Source organism: Bacillus rossius, chromosome 7, assembly GCF_032445375.1.
Source record: "Bacillus rossius redtenbacheri isolate Brsri chromosome 7, Brsri_v3, whole genome shotgun sequence".
NCBI lineage: Eukaryota > Metazoa > Arthropoda > Insecta > Phasmatodea > Bacillidae > Bacillus > Bacillus rossius.
Window position 1 is genome coordinate 59,941,478 of NC_086335.1, and position 18,715 is coordinate 59,960,192.

Below are 18,715 nucleotides of genomic sequence, written 5' to 3' on the forward strand. Positions count from 1 at the left end.
CCCTAACAATCCGCAGAAAATAAATTATTATATAACGTATGATTATTCTGTCTTTATACTATGTCAATATGTGTAGATAAAGAAAATATATATAGCCGGAAAAATATGTGATTATTTTTTTCCATAAGTTTTTCCCACCCGCGTCTCTAGCTTGACTGTATACGGTTCGCCACTGTGAATGAGATAGATCTTTGGTGAAGATCCTGTTTTTGAATATCTATCTCATTTCCACGACACGACACAAATTAATGATTAGTTAAAGATTTCTCGAGCTGTTATTCCGTTTGATATTTGCCGACAGGCACTCTCAATGTGGGATAGGCAACAGCTGGTTCTAATGAGTTGCAAAATGGAACAAGTTTACGCAAGAATTATGTTTAATAATCGGTCTCACACGCCCTGCTGATTATATATATATATATATATATATTTTTTTTTTCGTCATTACTTTTGCTATTCGATATCTCTGTAACTTAAATCATGCTGACTCAGTTTTTGACCAAATAACATGCCAATTCGCAAAAATCGTGAACCATGGCTATTTATAAAAACAAATTTATCTCGGTAACTCCCTTGCATTTGTTTTTCTGCCTAAAATAGTTTCAACAGATAGTCAGTTAATGTAATATCTTGGGTGTAAAAACGGAGAAGCCTAAGATGTACATCAAGCTCTGTCCCTGCCCGAACACGCCCGAATATTCACCTTCGGCCAACCTCGGGATTTGTTTTATTTTTGCGCAGGAAAAATGAATTCAAATATTAAAAGTGGTGGGTTAGGTTAGCTACATTAAAACACTTTAAAACACTATGGGCGGTTAGTTAGGTTAGTATAGCTACATTAAAATAAACAGAGAAATATAAGAAATATAAATATATATTAATAAACCCGAGGTTGGCCGAAGGCGAATATTCGGGCGTGTTCGGGCAGGGACAGAACTTGATGTACTTCTTAGGCTTCCCGTAAATACGCGTGCAAGTCTCCATAGTTATCATCACTTGCGCGACATTTTACACCCATAATTTTACACTAAATGAATATGTGTTAGAAAATATTTGTGGTAAAACAACAAATGCAAGGTATAAGTATCGAGGTGAAATTGTAGGAACAACCGTTAATAAAATGAATATTAAAAAAAAAAAAATTCAACACGGCGATTGAGACCAAGTCCTGTACCTTTTCAGAAAGGATTTTTTTTCCTCAAGTTAGTTTTAAGTTTCCGAATTAGCGCAAAAAAAAAATCAACATGTTACGAAAACCAGTTCCTGCCTCAACATCTTGCAAGGACAGTAGTTACTTGACTGGAGAATTTTCCTGGTACCTTTATAGTTACGTAAGGTAGAGTAAGTTATAGGTAGTTACGTAAGGTAGAGTAAGGCCCGGTCTAAAAAAAAAACAGCTGTAGAAGAAGTCAGATACGTTTTAGAGTGGTTCCTAAAGTCATAGATTGACAATCGTACAATTTGGACTTCCACGGAAGTATAAATTAGAGACAAAAATTTATGTATTGGTTTTATAGGGCCTACATAAGCAATAGCCACAGTAGTTGTGAAAAGTATAGATATATTTACCTGTTCAGTTGCGAGTCTCTTACTTGAAGTTGTTTTAAGTATCCGTTTATAACTAACATGTTGTTGAAGAAACAATAAAATAGAAATGAAATTAATAGAAAATTAATAATAGTATGAATTTCATCACTTTGTGTGTTACTTGGTTGAATAAAAGTCACAATTGCCATGACTTTCGTTATTATTTTTGACTATACCATGGGGCAGAAGACTTTGTAGAATTTGCGGAGAAAAATCTAAAAATTGCTTCCAAAAACGTTTGTTTTAACCAGCCATAACTAGAGATCTGCGAAATTTCTTTATCCTGTGGTTATAGTTTAAGCTACACACAAATGTACATAAACATATCAATGTCTTTTATTCATAGACTGCTGCCACGTTCTACATTCTTTCCGGAATGTCCATGGTTTGGTATTTTGGATTTAAGTAAATTTCTTGTTGGCTTCCTGTAGTTCCGGGAGTTTCAAAGACCCGTGATTTTAATAATGTTTTTCACGTGTAAAATGGCATTCATTCTAAACTGTCTTCAAATCTTTGAATATCTCTAGCCACAACGAATTGACAGCACAATTTTCGTTCTTATTTGGCTGGAATGCATACCAGTACACGCACTTGAACTACGTTCTCATTGGACCACATGTAGTCCTGGGGCATCCTGAAATACAAGTAACCAATAACAACGTAACAAAATTAAATTGGACCCAATCACATGCAAAAAAAACTGGAAAGTAAAATGTGGCAGCCACGTACTTTTCGTAAGAAGATTTCCTGTGGGTTAGGACTCTGTAGCATTGTCTGAGTTTCGTGGTTGGCTGGATTTTATTTCAGGTGCATGTCTGCTGTCGGCAACGGGGCAATGGCTTCGCTTGCAGATGGTCGCCAATGACAAGGCAGCAATCGCTAGCGCAGGCATACCTTGTTGCAGTCTAATGAGCGATCAGATATTTTTTTTCTCGCGTAAAAGACATGCCCTCCCTAACAATAGACGTCGACTTATTTGTGTACACGTGTACGTGTGTGTGGAGTTCATACTGGTGACAATAAATTACGCAGGATTCTGCAAATAGCATGTAGCAGCCTGAAGCTTGCCGAAGTATCGTCCTGATGACAACTCTGGTCGAAGTGGCCTGCTTCAGGCCGTAAACAAAAAACGTACCGAAGTTTACACTGTATTTTTTTTTGTAAATATACAAGAAATATTCATGTAAAATTACAGGTATTTGTGAATTTGTACATATTCATGAAAACAACTTATCACTAGGGGCAGGTATTTTTCGCGAAAAGATCTGAACACTTATTAGACTGCAACAAGTTATACCCGCACCTGTGGTTTCTTCCTTGAGATTGGCGGCCTTCTGCGAGATAAGTCGTTGCCTTATTTGACCGAGCCACTCAGGACGCGTTTACTTCCTCACTGAATCACTGTGATTGGTGTTGTTAAAAAACGATATGTACCTGGGAGAAACTCACCCAATCACGAAACACAGACGATGCTATAGTGTTTTAACTTTCATCTAGTCCCGAAATATTTTCGCGAAATCTGCATGCCTCTACTTATCACTACAAAAAATATGTTCGCATTAATACTGGGTACGGTTTCTCACCTGGGAATTTATGCTTTGTGTTGTCCCAGTACCTCCAGTAGTTAAATTTATTTGTAAACTTCCCTGAATGGCTTTCCTGTATTAACTGAGCACATCATAATTAGACTCCCGGAAATTTCGCGGATTCCTCTGGCCTCAGGATAGAATTCAAAGTTATAGGTGTGCTCGACCCATGTTTACTTTCCCATTGGTTGATTTCTTAGCGAGAACATTTTTATCCTTGTTATTTGGCACTACCTGATTCGCTTACTTCTCTCCTAGCTGGACATCGTTGGCTCACGGTCGTAGAGGGGCGTGTCCAGATAACTGCGGTCCGATCATGAACACAGTGCGACAGTGTGGAGGTTTGCATTCTAGCTTGCGACTAAATGAATGCGCGAAAATTCCGTGGCTCTAATCATAATCATGATACAACCAAATAAATTCAAATGGTTTAATATTCCGTTTTTTTCATGTCTTAAATATATTATGCTTGTTTGAAGCATTAATTAAATGATAAGATTATGCGCCAATTTCCGTGAGAAATACTCAGTATTATCCAAAAAAACGTTTTTCATATATAACTGTGTCCATGTGTCCTACAAAGTTAAAATATCTTTCTTGTAGTATTACAAATTATTTCCTAATGAATCTTATTTAAAAGACAAGATTTTTTTTTTCTCCTGTGAAGCCAGAAGAGAAAAAAATTAAAAGATTTTGCTGAATTTGCGTAGTCCGGTTCTACTTCCGTTCGCCCCAAAATCAGTTGAACGACTTTCTACCGCTTAGACGAGTAGGTTCGTTCGGGGGAGAAGCAACGGTTTGCGGAGAATAAATAAAATAAAAAAAAAGGAAGGGTGGGGGGTGGGGTCAGTTCGATACAGGACAGGTACAAGTTTGAAGTGGCGCTAAGCTTTCGAGTTTCCAGTGACGCAGTGGACAAACCGGTGCAGACTGTACAGTCCACAACACGTCGACGTTGCCTTCGCCTTGAAGAGACTAAGTGTGGGAAGTCGCATACTCCGACCCACCTGTCCTGTGTCCACGTTCTCGCTGGGTGTCACGTGATTTCCTTTCCCCAACGCCATTTGCCATAGGCAAAGGCTTGACAATTTTTTTGACGTGACGTCTAATAAATCGATGAACGCCGGCTGCACGCACGTAAAAAAGTGTCCTGTTACGCACATTGTCCCGTTACGCTCATTGTACGCTTGCGCCGCATCTATCTCTCTTCCACTCGATTGGAACAACCATCGATTTGACTTTTTCGAGGCACATTAAACTTCAAACACTCCCATTCGTTTCCTACTTTTCCTATCATCGTCCTATCCTTAACAGAATAACACAGATTGGAAGAAGTTAAATAGCAAACATGTATAAAAGTTATAGTTAAAATAATCTCTTCGTTAAAGTAATAAACATATTTGAATTAATGAGTGAAAATAAAAGTAAACTTATCAATTAAATTGTAGATTTAATTTCACTCCTTCTTTGTATCCATACAAAATAGTGATAATTCAATAAAAATGATTCAATTTTATTCATAAAAGTATGCAATCATTATATCACTAATGTTTTTTTTATGACGTTGTCACGTTAAACTATCGTCCGTAAACCGACTTTACAGGCAACCATTTTTTTTTGTTTGTTATGTCAGGTATATACTAATTCAAAATAAAGTTTTTGTTTCAAGATAATTTAAACCCGTTTCGCAATTAAATGTTACTAATATTTAAATACTTTTTACGGATGACTTTTTGTAAAATATAATTTATCCTAATAACATTTTCAATCGGTAAAAGAAAACAGCAAAATATTTTCTCGTTTTAACTTTAATTAGATCTCAACAAAAAATAAATCCAAACAAAAATTAGACTTGGCTCATTGCTCTTTACTGCAAAAAAAATTCTACCTAGGACACAAATTATTTTTTTTATATTGATAACATTAAAAAAACTAATGTATGCAAAATTTGCAGGATAAAAAGGTGAAATATAATTTTTATAAAGTCCGGTAAGTTTAGAATTATTAAGAGCTCAGTCACAATCCATATCTAGATTGTGTTTCACGTAATTCGTGATCAGATATTTATTCATTCTGATAAGAGTCCTTGTTTGCAGTGAGGATGATTATTCTAATACATATTTTAGAGCATAAATACATTTTCGCGTCGCTTAAGATACGAACCAAGGTCTGAAGTGAATCGAATCAATCATTACATTAATCTGTGATTTTTTTTTAAAAAAATTTTTTCCGAATATCTAGCGAAATAATTGCAGAATTTCAAGATGAACACGGTCAGCATGTTATCATCTGCTTCCTGAAAATAAGCATATGAGGAATTTAAGCATATTTGAGGATTTTTCACAGTATTTAATTAGATATAAATTTTGAACATAAATTTTTATATTTTTGCATTGAAAAAGAATATAACCAAGGTCAGGAAGCTTTATAATCAATCAGTAATTTAATGAGAGATATTTTTAATGAATTTTGGATTTTTTTGCGAATTTATAGTTTATTAATTACAGATTCTCAATATGGCGGCCAAGGTGAACGACAATATGGCGGATGTCACGGTTATAAATACTACCAATGTGGCGGCAGTTCCCTCAAGCAGATGATGTGTGTTCTACGTAAGGCTGGGTTCACAATTGAAAAAATAACAGTAACAGTAACAGTAGGTCGTGTGCATAGGATATGAACGCCATGTTTCCTAACCTAACGATTCACAATAGCAGAAAGTTGGTCGTGTGCATGGGAGCGAGGTCGTGCGCATAGGAGTGAAATGAATATATTTTATTTCGGTCGCGTACGCATGGCACAACAGCCAATGAGAGAAGAGCAGGGTGTTTTTTGGCGGGACTAGAATTATGTTTATATTTATTAACCAGATTGTGGTAAGAAAATGTCGAGATAATAATAGTTTTATCGTTATTTTGAAAGTTAATATGTTTATTTACTAACACTGCTAACAGATGTCGCATAGTTCACGAAATTTCATTGGCTGAAATTAACAGTAAGAATTCAATTGTGAACCGATTTCGCAGTTCGCACAGGTCGTGTGCACAGGTCGTGTGCATGGCTTGCTATGCACTCGCTTAATTTTTTTAATTGTGAACCCAGCCTAACACTAGTACTCTTGGTATCGAGTACTGAAAACAACATGGCAGCTGTGATGTCATAATCAATGATGGCGGCCTCCAGCAGACGAAAACAAGATGGTGGAAGTGATGTCAAATTAGCTGCCATAATATCTGCTTTGACGAAAGTGATGGTAGGTCAGTCTGCTGGTGGTCTCCGTGGAGGGAGGACCCGTAGCCATTTTTAACTGAAGGATATCGCCGGGTTCGAATTGAGGATTCTATGATGTATGTTTTTTACTAATATTTCATTAAAAATTTAATAATTGTTCATAAATTTCTAATTTTTTCCCGGTAATCTAGCTTAAAAATTACAAATTTTCAACATGTCTGCCATGACGAAAATTGAAACGGTGTCATCATTATTACAATGGCTGAAATGATGTCAAAATTCAATATGGTGAATGCCCTACCGTAACGAAAAGAGAAACGTTTTATGAGTGAGGCGCTCGATGTAAAGATGGTGTAAATCAAGATGGCGGATACCAAGATGGCGACTGAGGTGAAATGTCCAGATAAATTGTCAAGGTCATCGAAGATGGCTGTCATGACATCATAATCCAAAATGGCAGCCTGTCACCACAGGCACCGGACTCATGACCCAGCCACAGGACCTAGCAATATATACTATTTGTATTTATCATTAAAAAAAATAATTCTCAATAAATTAAATTACAAGTTTTATTTTCTTTTACTTAATGCAAGTTCACCAAGTAAAAACGTAATGTACCTATAGTGTAAAAAGAACATCAAATGCTTCTATGCACGCACAAAACGTCTGTGTCTTTGACAGTTTTTGGAACACCTCTCTTCCAATATGGCCGTCGAAACGCAAGACAAAAAGCAAGAAAGTTGGAAGTTGAACCATTCTTGAGCTACGATTACTGCGCTTTGCGTAGTTTATAAACCGTTACTCTATAATCTGGTTGCTGAACATTCTGCGTCTAGCGTTCTTGCGTAGTTTTAAACTAGGCCTAATTAATACTTTGGTTTTACAGTTTTCGCCCCGTAAACACTACAACTGGTAATATTTGCATACCCTTAGCACTGTAGCATAGCGGTTTTCAAATTTACGACGCTGCTTAGATGACGTTGTTGCTGACCTATTCCCCTCCCCCCAATTCTTTTAAGCTGAAAGTTTTCGCAGCCAGTGGAAGAACTTTCTCCCCCGTCAATTGATGCCTTAGTTTCTTTCAGTCACCCGCTGTGTTACAGGACGAAATGCATGCTGGGTACCGCGCTCGCGGAAAAAAATAATCTCAACAATGTACGTTTGCAAACAGTTGAGTGTAAATAATCTTCGCCAGGGAGTCCCACTTCGAAAGTCGGCTGTGAATTTGTGCGGTTTTGGAGTTTCGGTAATACACGGGTGTAGGTATTATTTTTCATGAAAAAAAAATTGAACCCGCACTAGATTGCAACAAGGTATGCCTGTGTCGGCGGTCACGTGTTTGTAGGGAGTGCCGGCCGACTATCTTATTTGGCCGCACAAAATTTCTGTGATTCGTTTGTCGACAATAGACACTTATCTGAATGAAACTTAACCAATCACGAAAAACAGCCAATGCTACAGTGTTCTAAATATTTTCACGAAAATTACATGTCCCTAGTGATAAGTTTCGGATAAACATTTAGGAATAGGCATGCCAGATGAGTAGCTTCTGTGTAAGAGAACATAGTGCTAGGAGAAACCCGATACGCTGCTTTATTACAGTACCAATTTTGATGCGTGCATGAAAAATAGAAGAAACAAAACTTCGGACACGAAGGTAAGACGAGTGACATAAAAAGGGCGAAATTATAAATCAGCAGCAAAAAGTGGGAAACGCAGTGGAGGTTGCAGTCAGCTGGTGGGTTTTCTCGGGGTTATTCCGTTAATACCTCGTCCATTCATTCTGCCGCTGCCCCAATGCATCTTTTTACTCCGTCGCCTGTCTCCAGCGACCACGAGTTAGACGAAGACTCTCGTTTTATTTGCGACAGTGACCCATTAATAGGCTATGAATAAAACAGGTGTTATTATTTGACGACATTCTAGAATGTAAATGTTTAAGCATTGCCATTAGATTATTTATGTCATGGGTTATTTGAAAGTCTAGAAACCAGTGACAAACACCTAATAGTCACGTGAAACCCGAGCAGCCAATGAACACTTGGCATCGACTTGATTGCGTACACATTTGTGGAACCTAATCTGGCACTCAGAAATAACGCGAATTTTGCAGAAATTTCTTCTTCAAGACGCATTTTCTTTCTGTTATCACAAATTCGCTAAACACAATTGGGGGTGGTTTTCAAGGCTATGTATTTTACCGTATAAACTCACATAATGTGTGGGAGGGAAGGGGGTGGAACATCGCAACAGCTAGACATAAGCATAGTTCCTGTAATTTTTTGGTAAGCAGCAGTGTTGACTCTACACATTACATGCTATCAATTCGGTATATTTTGTTAACTGGCTGCGTCCACATTTTACCTGCTGTCCATAACGAATATATGATTGGGTCACGTGAATTTTTAAATTTAGTTATTGGTTCTTATCCTTCAATGCATGCCTAAATACCTGCGATCCAACCATTAGTCTTCTTGGCATGCATACTAGTGTGAATTCTAGCCTGAATAATAACGCAATTTGCGGCTCCTACCAAACGCTCAAAATTTAACAATTATCTTCCGTATATCCTATTTTAGTAAAATATTTGGTAAATTAAAGAAACCACTAAACGTAAAAGTGAATAGATAGGTACTGTTTGAGAAACATATTAAATTAAGCTTTTTTCTGATGTTTCCTACAAATGTTCTGGCTGGTGAAAATACGCGGTTAATTCTTAAAGTTTTTTTTTTTTTTTTAATTTGTTGTACATATTTTGAAATGGGCGATAAGTAATATTGTTTTCTCATTGTTTCTGTCGTGTTTTTAATTTATATTTTTTATAGCTGTACATATGTGTTCATGCTTACTTTTAGTCACAACAATAGACTCGTAGTTGAAATTTGTCGCTACTTGAGATTTTCTCCGAGGGAAATATTCCATCTGTACGTTGGCAGTAGTGCAACGAGTTTGCGCTGCCAGCAGCGCGTGACGGGAACGGAGTGTATAATCCAGTGCTTTGTAGCTCACAGTGTGCAACTACGTAGGAAGATAGTTGCAAAGCCGGTTCTAGAAACCGCAAATGAAAGCTACCTGCTGGAAATCTATTCACGAAGTCCCAGCCAGCATCTTATGTGGGGATAGTCCACAGCCCATTCCTATTCTTTCAAAGTCTGTAATTTAATTCCTTACTGTAAAAATGTTTTCACGTTTCTAAGAATTTCTCGACATTTTGAACATACCATTTAAATTCACGTTTTAAAAAACACTAAACCCTTTTCCATCCATGGACTAAATTTTTAAAAGAATACGTGTTTTAATCGTCTGCACATTTATCCGTCAATTGCTTACTAACTTATTTACAAGCATAACTCTAAAATTAATCTGACGTTAACAAGTAACGACACATGTGTTTGTTTTTAGCTCGTCGGATACAATATTTATATAATTTATTTTTTCGTTACAAAAATATGTCAAAATATTTACCTATCGTAGGTAGGTATACCAATTATGTAAAAAAATTGCCTGGAAAAGATTGTATCATTTTTTTTTTTAAAGATGCATCAATTATAGTTTAGGTAATTTTTGATTTTATATTTAGCTCTGATGCACGAATTCGGGTCATAGCCTATGTACAAAAAAACACACGAATTCTCTTAGGTGCATGCTAAACGTTAAAACAATTGTTTGTTCCTATCCAACTTTTAAAAAAAAAAGTAGAATTGCGGAAATGCAATATTGAGAAATATTAAAAAAAAAAAAAAAACACCGAGATAATGAAACAGGCCTTTATCCCGTCTCGCATGGTTTAGGTCTACTGTTTCGTGCAAGTAATGACGTTTCAGTATCATCGTTCTATTGTTTAGTTCAAAATTGAAGCTTCTGTCGTGAGCGCATTAATAGATGCTACTCGGTGAAAATAATGTGTTTAGCTACGTAAAATCAATACCCCCATTTCTATAATATTTGTTTTTTGATATGACTTGTATTTGCAAATTAACTAAAACATAACTCTGTTAATAATTGAGCATCTTTGCAAATTATGATGTAAAAAGCAGATAATATGTTTATTACTTTTCCTAATGAATATAATTATGTGTGTATGTAGGCCTAATATATTTCCTAGCACCGCTACGGTTGTAAATTTAAACTGAGTTAGAAATAGAGAAACATCTAAATTCAGGTTTTGATATTGCTGTTGCCATTAAGGCGTAATAAGACAAATTATTATTATTTTGATTTTATTTAAACAATTTAATCAATGACAATGTGGAACCACTGCTTGGAATTTAAAATGATCTCGCAGCTGTTACATATCACATCATTGGTATCCGTCTTATCTGAAACATAAATTTTACAGACTTATGTTTTATATTACTTTAGAACTGACGGGGAACAGAAACGTGCAATCAAATATTAAAATTCAATAGATTTTTCAAACTTGTAATGACAAATATTACGACTTTTTACAGAATTACAGCTCTAAGTGCTGTTTTAAAGCGCGGCAGTATTGATTATACACACACTCTCCAAAAGAGATATGTTTGATTTATGCGAGTATATTTTTCTGGATTTCTGTGAAACGAATTAACTTTGTTCATGCGCAGAGATGGTGACCGCGGATAAATGTAATGATTTTTTGGGGATGGTTTAACTGGGGAGGCGGGGGTGGAGCACCTCATTAGCGCATGAATATACAATATTTCTGTTATTGTATTTATTTTGTTTTTTATCATTTACATTGTACTTAACATGCTATTATATGCAAATAATTCAAAATAAAACTTATTCATAATAAATACAATTACTTTTTGGTTATGAACAGATATAAAACTCAATGGTTTTAGTAATAATATTGCAAATGTTTAGTTTTTTTGTATCCTTCCGCATTTTCATTAGACGTCAAGGGGTGCGCGCTATTTTTAGTGTAGAGTTATTACACCAGATGTCTCACACGTAGATAAAGAATACAGTACCGTATTGTAGTTATTATGCCTTTTAACTTATTTTTTCGTGATTATTTCTGGACTTATAGTAAAATAAATACTTGTAAGTGTTAGTGGATGTCAAGGAAGTATATGAAATCTGGAATGTACTGTTTTTTAAGAGAAAGCGCTATGCCGGTCGTGAAATCTTGTTTGTATTTCCCGGCTGTTGGTCAGTAGTTCATGAGCAATTTTTGGTTCGTGGAGTAAGTGATACACGCTGCGTTGATAAGGCAAGGTTGATAAAGAATGTAGATGCCTATGTATCTACCAGGCTGTAATAACTCTCCGAAAAGGGTGTGTTTATCCTAGCAGGTAATTCCACTGTATTTTTTTTGTACTGTATTTTTTCTTGTTTTGCTTCTGGTGTATTTTTTTGTCGTCCATTGAGCTGTGTCAATGTCATTTACCTGGAAGTACTATTATGAACTTTAGAGCCGCATGACAGTAGTAACATTTTACGTGCAAATGTGTTGTTGATTTCGATTTTTCATGTTTCATTGTGAAATGCGAAACGTGTGTGCAAAACACCTGTTCTGATTGTGCGACTGCGGAATAATTTATATCAATGTTTATTAGGACGCCATCTTCAATATTTTAATTTATTCTTTTTTGAAAACGGAAATGCAGTTTATAGATAGTGGGCGGAATAAATTATATTCCTTACAGAACAAAATGCATGTTATGTAACAGTAACTAGCAAATTGTGATAAAATTACTGCAGAGTGCCTGTTTTAAGAGTTTATAACCAACAAATTAACAAAAAAATCATCTGACATAATTTGAAAAATTTATAATTTGGACATTGAACCTAATTTTTTGATTGTTATACGATTTCTGTTGCTAAGTGTTATCTCATGTACTTCATATGTGACAGAGTTGAGGTTACATTCTCAAAATGTCTAAATTTACCCCATTCGTTTCAGGAAGAAATAATCCAATCACAAGAGCATGGCAGATACACAACACTTTTGTCTGCGTTGGAATAACTACCAAAGTAGCATTACTTCTGCATTTGAGAATTTGAGAGATGATGAAGATTTTGTTGATGTTACGCTTGCTTGTGATGGAAGAAGTTTGAAGGCACACCGTGTCGTTCTCTCGGCATGCAGTCCATATTTCAGAGAACTACTTAAGGTGAGTCACACATAGCTGTACATGTAACTTTTTTCATTATTATTTTTTGTTAGCTAATGAATTATGTACCTAACCTACTCGAAAGAATCCATGATTTTAGTTAAGTTAGTTTCATTCAATTTTCCCCCTAGTTTTAGTTACATAGGCCTATCTCTGCCACTCTACATTCTGTAGCAAGGAACTGCAGTGTTTTTTCCCTTATTTTGAATTAACTACAAACTACAAACACATAATTTGGATGCTTGTGCTCTAGAGAAGCAGGCGTGTAGGTTTTGCGATTAAAGCAGTGGATTAAATAGTATTTTTAATCCAGCCTTTGCGGTGAAGCTAAGAAGCATTAGCAGTACCCAGAAACACAGAAACACAATTTAGTAAATTAATTTTAATTTGTTCAGAAAAGTTAAGAGATTTGAAAATCATACCTTCCTACCTCCTAGGCTCATTACTTTTTACACTCATTCACATTCTCGTGAGCATTTCTGTCCTTCATTTTTTGTTAAAATATGTATCGGATTTGAACGCCTTCATATGCTTGTGCTTCATTTAGATTGACTGACTTGCAATGTATGATCTCACAACTTTATTGATGTGAAAAAAAGGGGTAAAATATTTTTTTTTTAATTTTTTTTTTTTTGCATTTTAGTACTTAGTAAAATGTTGAAAGTCATTACTTACGTATTTAAAAAAAATTAAATACAAAATTATAGGAGTATTTGAATTACAAAATTATTTTCAAAATACTTTATTTTGGGGAGGGCAATGAATGAAGTCCAGTGAAGTTTTGTGGTAAAAATTATAAACCAGATGCACTGAAAATAATTAAAATTGTCATAGCAAATTATTAACAATTTTAATAATTTTTCATCAATATGCAGTTTGGTAAACCACACATTTTTCCTTGACTTCAAAGCTTTTTATAACTACTGAATTTCCTAGAAACAAGTGAGAATAAAAATTCAATGTAGAGAAAATTAATATATTTTAATGACTTCGCAGTATTTCATATGTCGCTGACCTAACCCAACTCAAATATTGCATAATAATACTGCATCACCTAAACATGCAAACACCTAGCATTTTCGGAAGAATTACGTAGCTTCTTAGAAAAACTACACAACTAAAACATGCACTTTGTAAAATTCAAACAATCTATCACAATGAAAAACATGAAAAATGCACAAAATGCACAAAAACTTACCTCTTTCCAAGGCACTTTGAATGGTTAGTGTGGCTACCGCAGAAATGACCATTCACTTCCATTGTTCTGGTTCAGACTGTTCTGTTCGAACGTATCAGTTCTGACACCCATATCACCTAATGAAAAAAATATATATATACCTATAATATATTATATATATATATATACACACACACACACACTAATATGAAATGAAAAATATACAAATATTTAAAATTATGCATTTTTAAAAGTCTCTAATGCACAGAAACAAATAATGTTCTTTTTTTCATTTTATAACATGAAAAACTGTCTACAATACAATATTGCTTTGTAAAATTATAAGTAAACCTATCAAAATGCAATATACACAGGCCAAAAACCACTTGTAATATTTTAATGCAAAAATAAAGTATTAATTATTGTTGCAAATAAAATTTATTTAGTTAATTTTTCCCAAATGGTTCCAATCAGGAGCAAATTTCAACTTGTACCGTTATGATGTTTCCCATTTGCGAAAACTCTAGGTTCCACCCCGCCAGGTATCGAACCTGGATCGCTTTGATTGGAGGCAAGTGATCTGACACTCAACCACTGTGGTTCTTAATAGGCATACAAGCAAGCTATGTTCATGGAATTTTCATTTGGTTTGTGAATCCACAATTTGGTTTTTTGTGGTGGTCACTTGTTCCATGTGAATTTTTGATGATGCCACAATCATTTGAACATATCACTGAATTAACAATTATTTTGAATGTTCATTAAGCAATAATTTAGTTTTTGTGCAATTTTTTTTCTCCTTTTTGTTCATGTTATTTTTATTTTAAATTGCAACATGCTATCACCTTCAAAGTTATGTGGTTCACCTATTTAACAACGCAATGGTATGTTTGCTATTAAATTTTTGAAAGTCTCCTGACTGAAATCCAAAAACTCAATAGTTATATAGGACTATGAAGTAGAGGAAATCTGTATGGTTAATTATAGACATAATTGAAATTTAAATAATAAATTGTGGAGGAAATAAAATCTTAAAAACTGTTATCAAAAAAACCTTACAAAAAATTGTCAATTAAGATGGTAAAGGAATTTTAATAAAAACTTGTACTGCTCGATGAGTTCTCTGTACCTTCCGCAACATATTAGATTCAGAAAGTGTTTGACAACAATGTTTCACGAAAACATTTCATTCAAATTAGGCCTTAAATTTTACTCCCATCGCACCCAATGAAGTTTCACTTCAAAATGTGTAAACATCTATCCTCACTAACATGGGTTCTCATGTCGCATATATACTTAAAGTATGAAACTCAGTCACAAAATTTAATGTAGGAATTCTTTTTAAAAATTGCAGAGTAAGTTAAATATTAGGAAAATATTCATTTTATGTAAAACTGTTAAAATTTTCCTCAGTTTAAAGCCTAACTATAATTCTGTTTAACAAGATGATACTATTGATTTCTTAGGGAGTACCAAACATCACATGTAAATGCCTCACTGTTGAACCTGTGACATTTCCCCCTAGACTGAAACTATCAGATCTTGCATTTTTTTAAAGGTTATACTTCTTTATATGTGTTGATGGTGAAATATAATGCAACAGAAATGCAATGTAATAACCACACATTACACAATGGAAATTTTACAGGTTGCATGCGTAAACTGCTATAGCTATTAGCCAAAATCATCAAGATGGCAGACCCATGTGTGGTAACATATAATTAAATTTTACAAACATTGGGGGATGTACTAAGCTTATTAGTGTGCCAAATGGTTGTGAAACTATCCTGGAATAAATCTTGTAATCTTGAATAGTCAAATCAAGATATAATTATAACTTTTAAAATACCTATAATTTATTAGCCAGGAAAATTGTGTTGGAACAATCAGGCATCAAATAATTTAACATTTTGTTGGTTCTCTAATGCATAATGAACGTGATGCTATCGTTTAAGTATTTTTCAAACTAAAAGGTGCAAACCAATAGATATACATTTAAAAAAAATTAACCTGAAACATTTTAAAACACATTATAACACTAAGTTTATGTATTTGTCTTTGCTTACACAACAGAAATCAGCCTGTAAATACTTCGTACAAACAACCCTTATCTTTATTAAGCTCATTCAACATTTAAGATTTAACAGTAAAAAAATTTTTTATTCAACTTGGCGTCAAATATTATGTAGCTTAACAATTTGTTGTGTCTCTACAGTATGATGAATTTGTGCCATCACTAAATTTCAATGCTAACTTCAGGATTGTCAAAATTGTAATGTGTATTTTTTAAGCTATTGTTTCATTTTATGACTAAATTATAACGTTAGGTGTTAAAGGATAGTTGTACTTTAGTTTGGCATGCCAATACAGAGTGCATTCTTCAATGAACACAAAAGTTAACATAAATGGATGAATCACATGAGTTTTCCATCTTTTTGAAATTTCTGAGACTTCCACAGATGGCAGCACCCTGTTTAGTGACACATTCCGTTGCAATCAACTTCCATTCCATTCTCAAAACTACTGCTATAGAGCATCCCACTCTTAGATTGCAGTATGGAAGTAAATGGGCGCATTCTCTCTCTCTCTAACACACGCCGATTGCCGTTAGCACTGTCCTTGTTTCTTTGTGCGTTGTTGCCAAATATCAAACGAAATTTAAAATTTTAATTTTTGGACCAAGCTTTTTTTCATATTGTATAGAATCAAAATACGCATCAGGCAATGCTTATTTTGAATACTTAACAATATTTTAAGTGTCCGAAAAAATTAAAAAACATAACTTATTCGCTGCGAACTGTTTTGAAGTATTCCGATATGTTTCACATCAAAAAAAAAAACCTACATGTGTATTTCATTCAGATTTTTTTTATTAGTAAATTAATGCCTTAGGACGCCACCGAACAAATGTTAAGACAAAAACTGTACAGGTTTCACTTAAATAATTTTTTTAATATATTGAAATGCATTTTCTCACAAACTGACACATCAAAAAGTTGACCCGCGGAAAAAATTTTTTCTATTAAAGATAGATGAGGGACAAAAGCGAGAAAAATGTTCACAATGAATTGAATTAGTTTTTAAAAGCAGCGCCATCTCAATTGCTTCTACAGTTTCCGTGGAAATAGCTGTTAAAGATGTGTCTTATCAGTACAAGAGCGCGCGCTGCTGTCGTAAGAGGAAACAGGGTCGTGTGTTTAGATAAGTGGGGTTCTGTCCTACAAGCAATTTCAAATACATGGCTTCCTTAGTCAACAAAAAATATTATAATTGATTCTTGAACATAATATTTAAAATGTATGAAATAAATACGAAGGAATTTAATAGCGATCATGGTACAAAATTTTGAATTATTTTTCTATCCTTCTCACCAAGCATCTTATCAAACATTGTTTTAGACAAAGTTTTGGAAAATAATTATGATATTATTACAAACAATTTAAACAGATTTGATAATGTGTCTACTAAGGCAGTTAAGTTTTTTTGTCCGGTGAAAATGTTTTTCGAACCCATGCAGTTATGGCTGGTCGTATCAAAAATGTATTTAGAAAACATTTTTCGGCATTAGGTAATCCGAGTTATCATACGTTAAAACGGATTCGATATTATTCATATTATGGGAGTTGTTGCGATTTTTCTGTTTTTCAAAAAATCTTCCCCATTTCGAACCAATTGTTCGGATTTTTCCCATAACTTACTCGACCGAGAATTTCCATTACCGTATTTTATTTATCATTTTGGACATGACTTGTCCAAAAATACGGCATTTATCGGGCCCATGAAAATGTGATATATATATAATTATATAGGTATATATATGGGAGTTTTAGAACAGAAAAGAAAACTATAAGAAAATTTCGTCTACAATAGGTAGTTTTTATTTGAAATTTACATAAAAGTGGCATTATTACAAATTTATATGTGTAATAGTATAAAATATTATAAATTACGATATGATTTCTTAAAATGCTTCTTGTTCTATCCAAATTACAAAGACACGCATCTCCTGAAATTCGTAATGTGTTAGAGATTTGGCAACAGCGCGCGCCATAAGCCGTGTACTGCAATCTAAGAGTGGGACGGGCTATACCAAGTGCAGTGTACCGAGAGCTAAGATGTTTACACATCAAAAAGTTAAATTAGATTTTCGTGTGTTTGTGGTTGTGCTGAACTTATTTGTAAAAAAAAATAACCTTTCAGAAGATCACTGCTTCTAAACTCCAAATGAACAAACATGCTCATCGTCCGATTTACATTTGGCTGAAATCTAAGAAAAGTAGTATTGGTTCTTTTTATGTAGAAGTTTTATGTTTGATACAGTAGCCACAAAAATAATGCAATATCTTTGTCTTAGGCTAGTAATGAGAATAATAGATAAATCATTGGTGTAATAATTATATTGCTATTAATTTATCTTCATAACAATATCACCATTTGTTCTTATTGACTCATGCATAATCACTAAACCCTTGCCAATATTAATATATTTATCTAGCAGGAACAGTTTAAAGGAACCAACTATATGTAATATTTTAATTCTTGTATTCTTATATTATTTTTCAAAAATATATGAACGATTGATTCTTATATTATTTTTCAAAAATATATGAACGATTGTAATACATATAATAAATTTCTTAGCATGTAGTTTAGAAAATTTTTTTAAACACATTTCATAGAAGCAACCAAGCAGTATAAGGATACCATTTTCGTGGATTTTGTTAATTTCTATCAAGTGCGTCTGTATTGTCAGTGTTGCCTAAAATAATAAGGGACAACATTTAGGCATGGCTGTGTCTGAGATTCAAGTAAATCATGTCAGTGGAATATGTTTGTGCGTGTGCTGGAAAGTGGCATGTTCAGTAGCATAATTGACATCTATGGATATGTGCGTGCCAACACGATAATTGGTTGTACTTTGCACAGATTGAAATTTATATTTCATTGGATAATTCTTCATTTATGCCAACAGATACTTAAAGATTATTGTTGAGATGATATTAGATCTGCACTTTTTCCTTGTATGCGTTCAG

General features: G+C 34.1%; 1 protein-coding gene across 11 annotated transcripts in view; it reads left to right on the forward strand.

Annotated features, from left to right (window-relative positions):
* Nucleotides 1–18,715, forward strand: part of LOC134534138 (broad-complex core protein-like) — a 169,887-nt gene that overhangs the window by 60,473 nt on the left and 90,699 nt on the right. For 2 of the 11 annotated variants that reach the window (XM_063372242.1, XM_063372239.1), the window contains exon 2: nt 12,295–12,505. In XM_063372242.1, the coding sequence (XP_063228312.1) occupies nt 12,320–12,505 (186 nt within the window). In that variant the 5' untranslated portion in view covers nt 12,295–12,319. Of the gene's footprint in view, nt 1–8,530; nt 12,506–18,715 lie in introns of those variants that run through there. The other 9 variants (XM_063372244.1, XM_063372247.1, XM_063372238.1 and 6 more) reach the window with 8 other exon arrangements.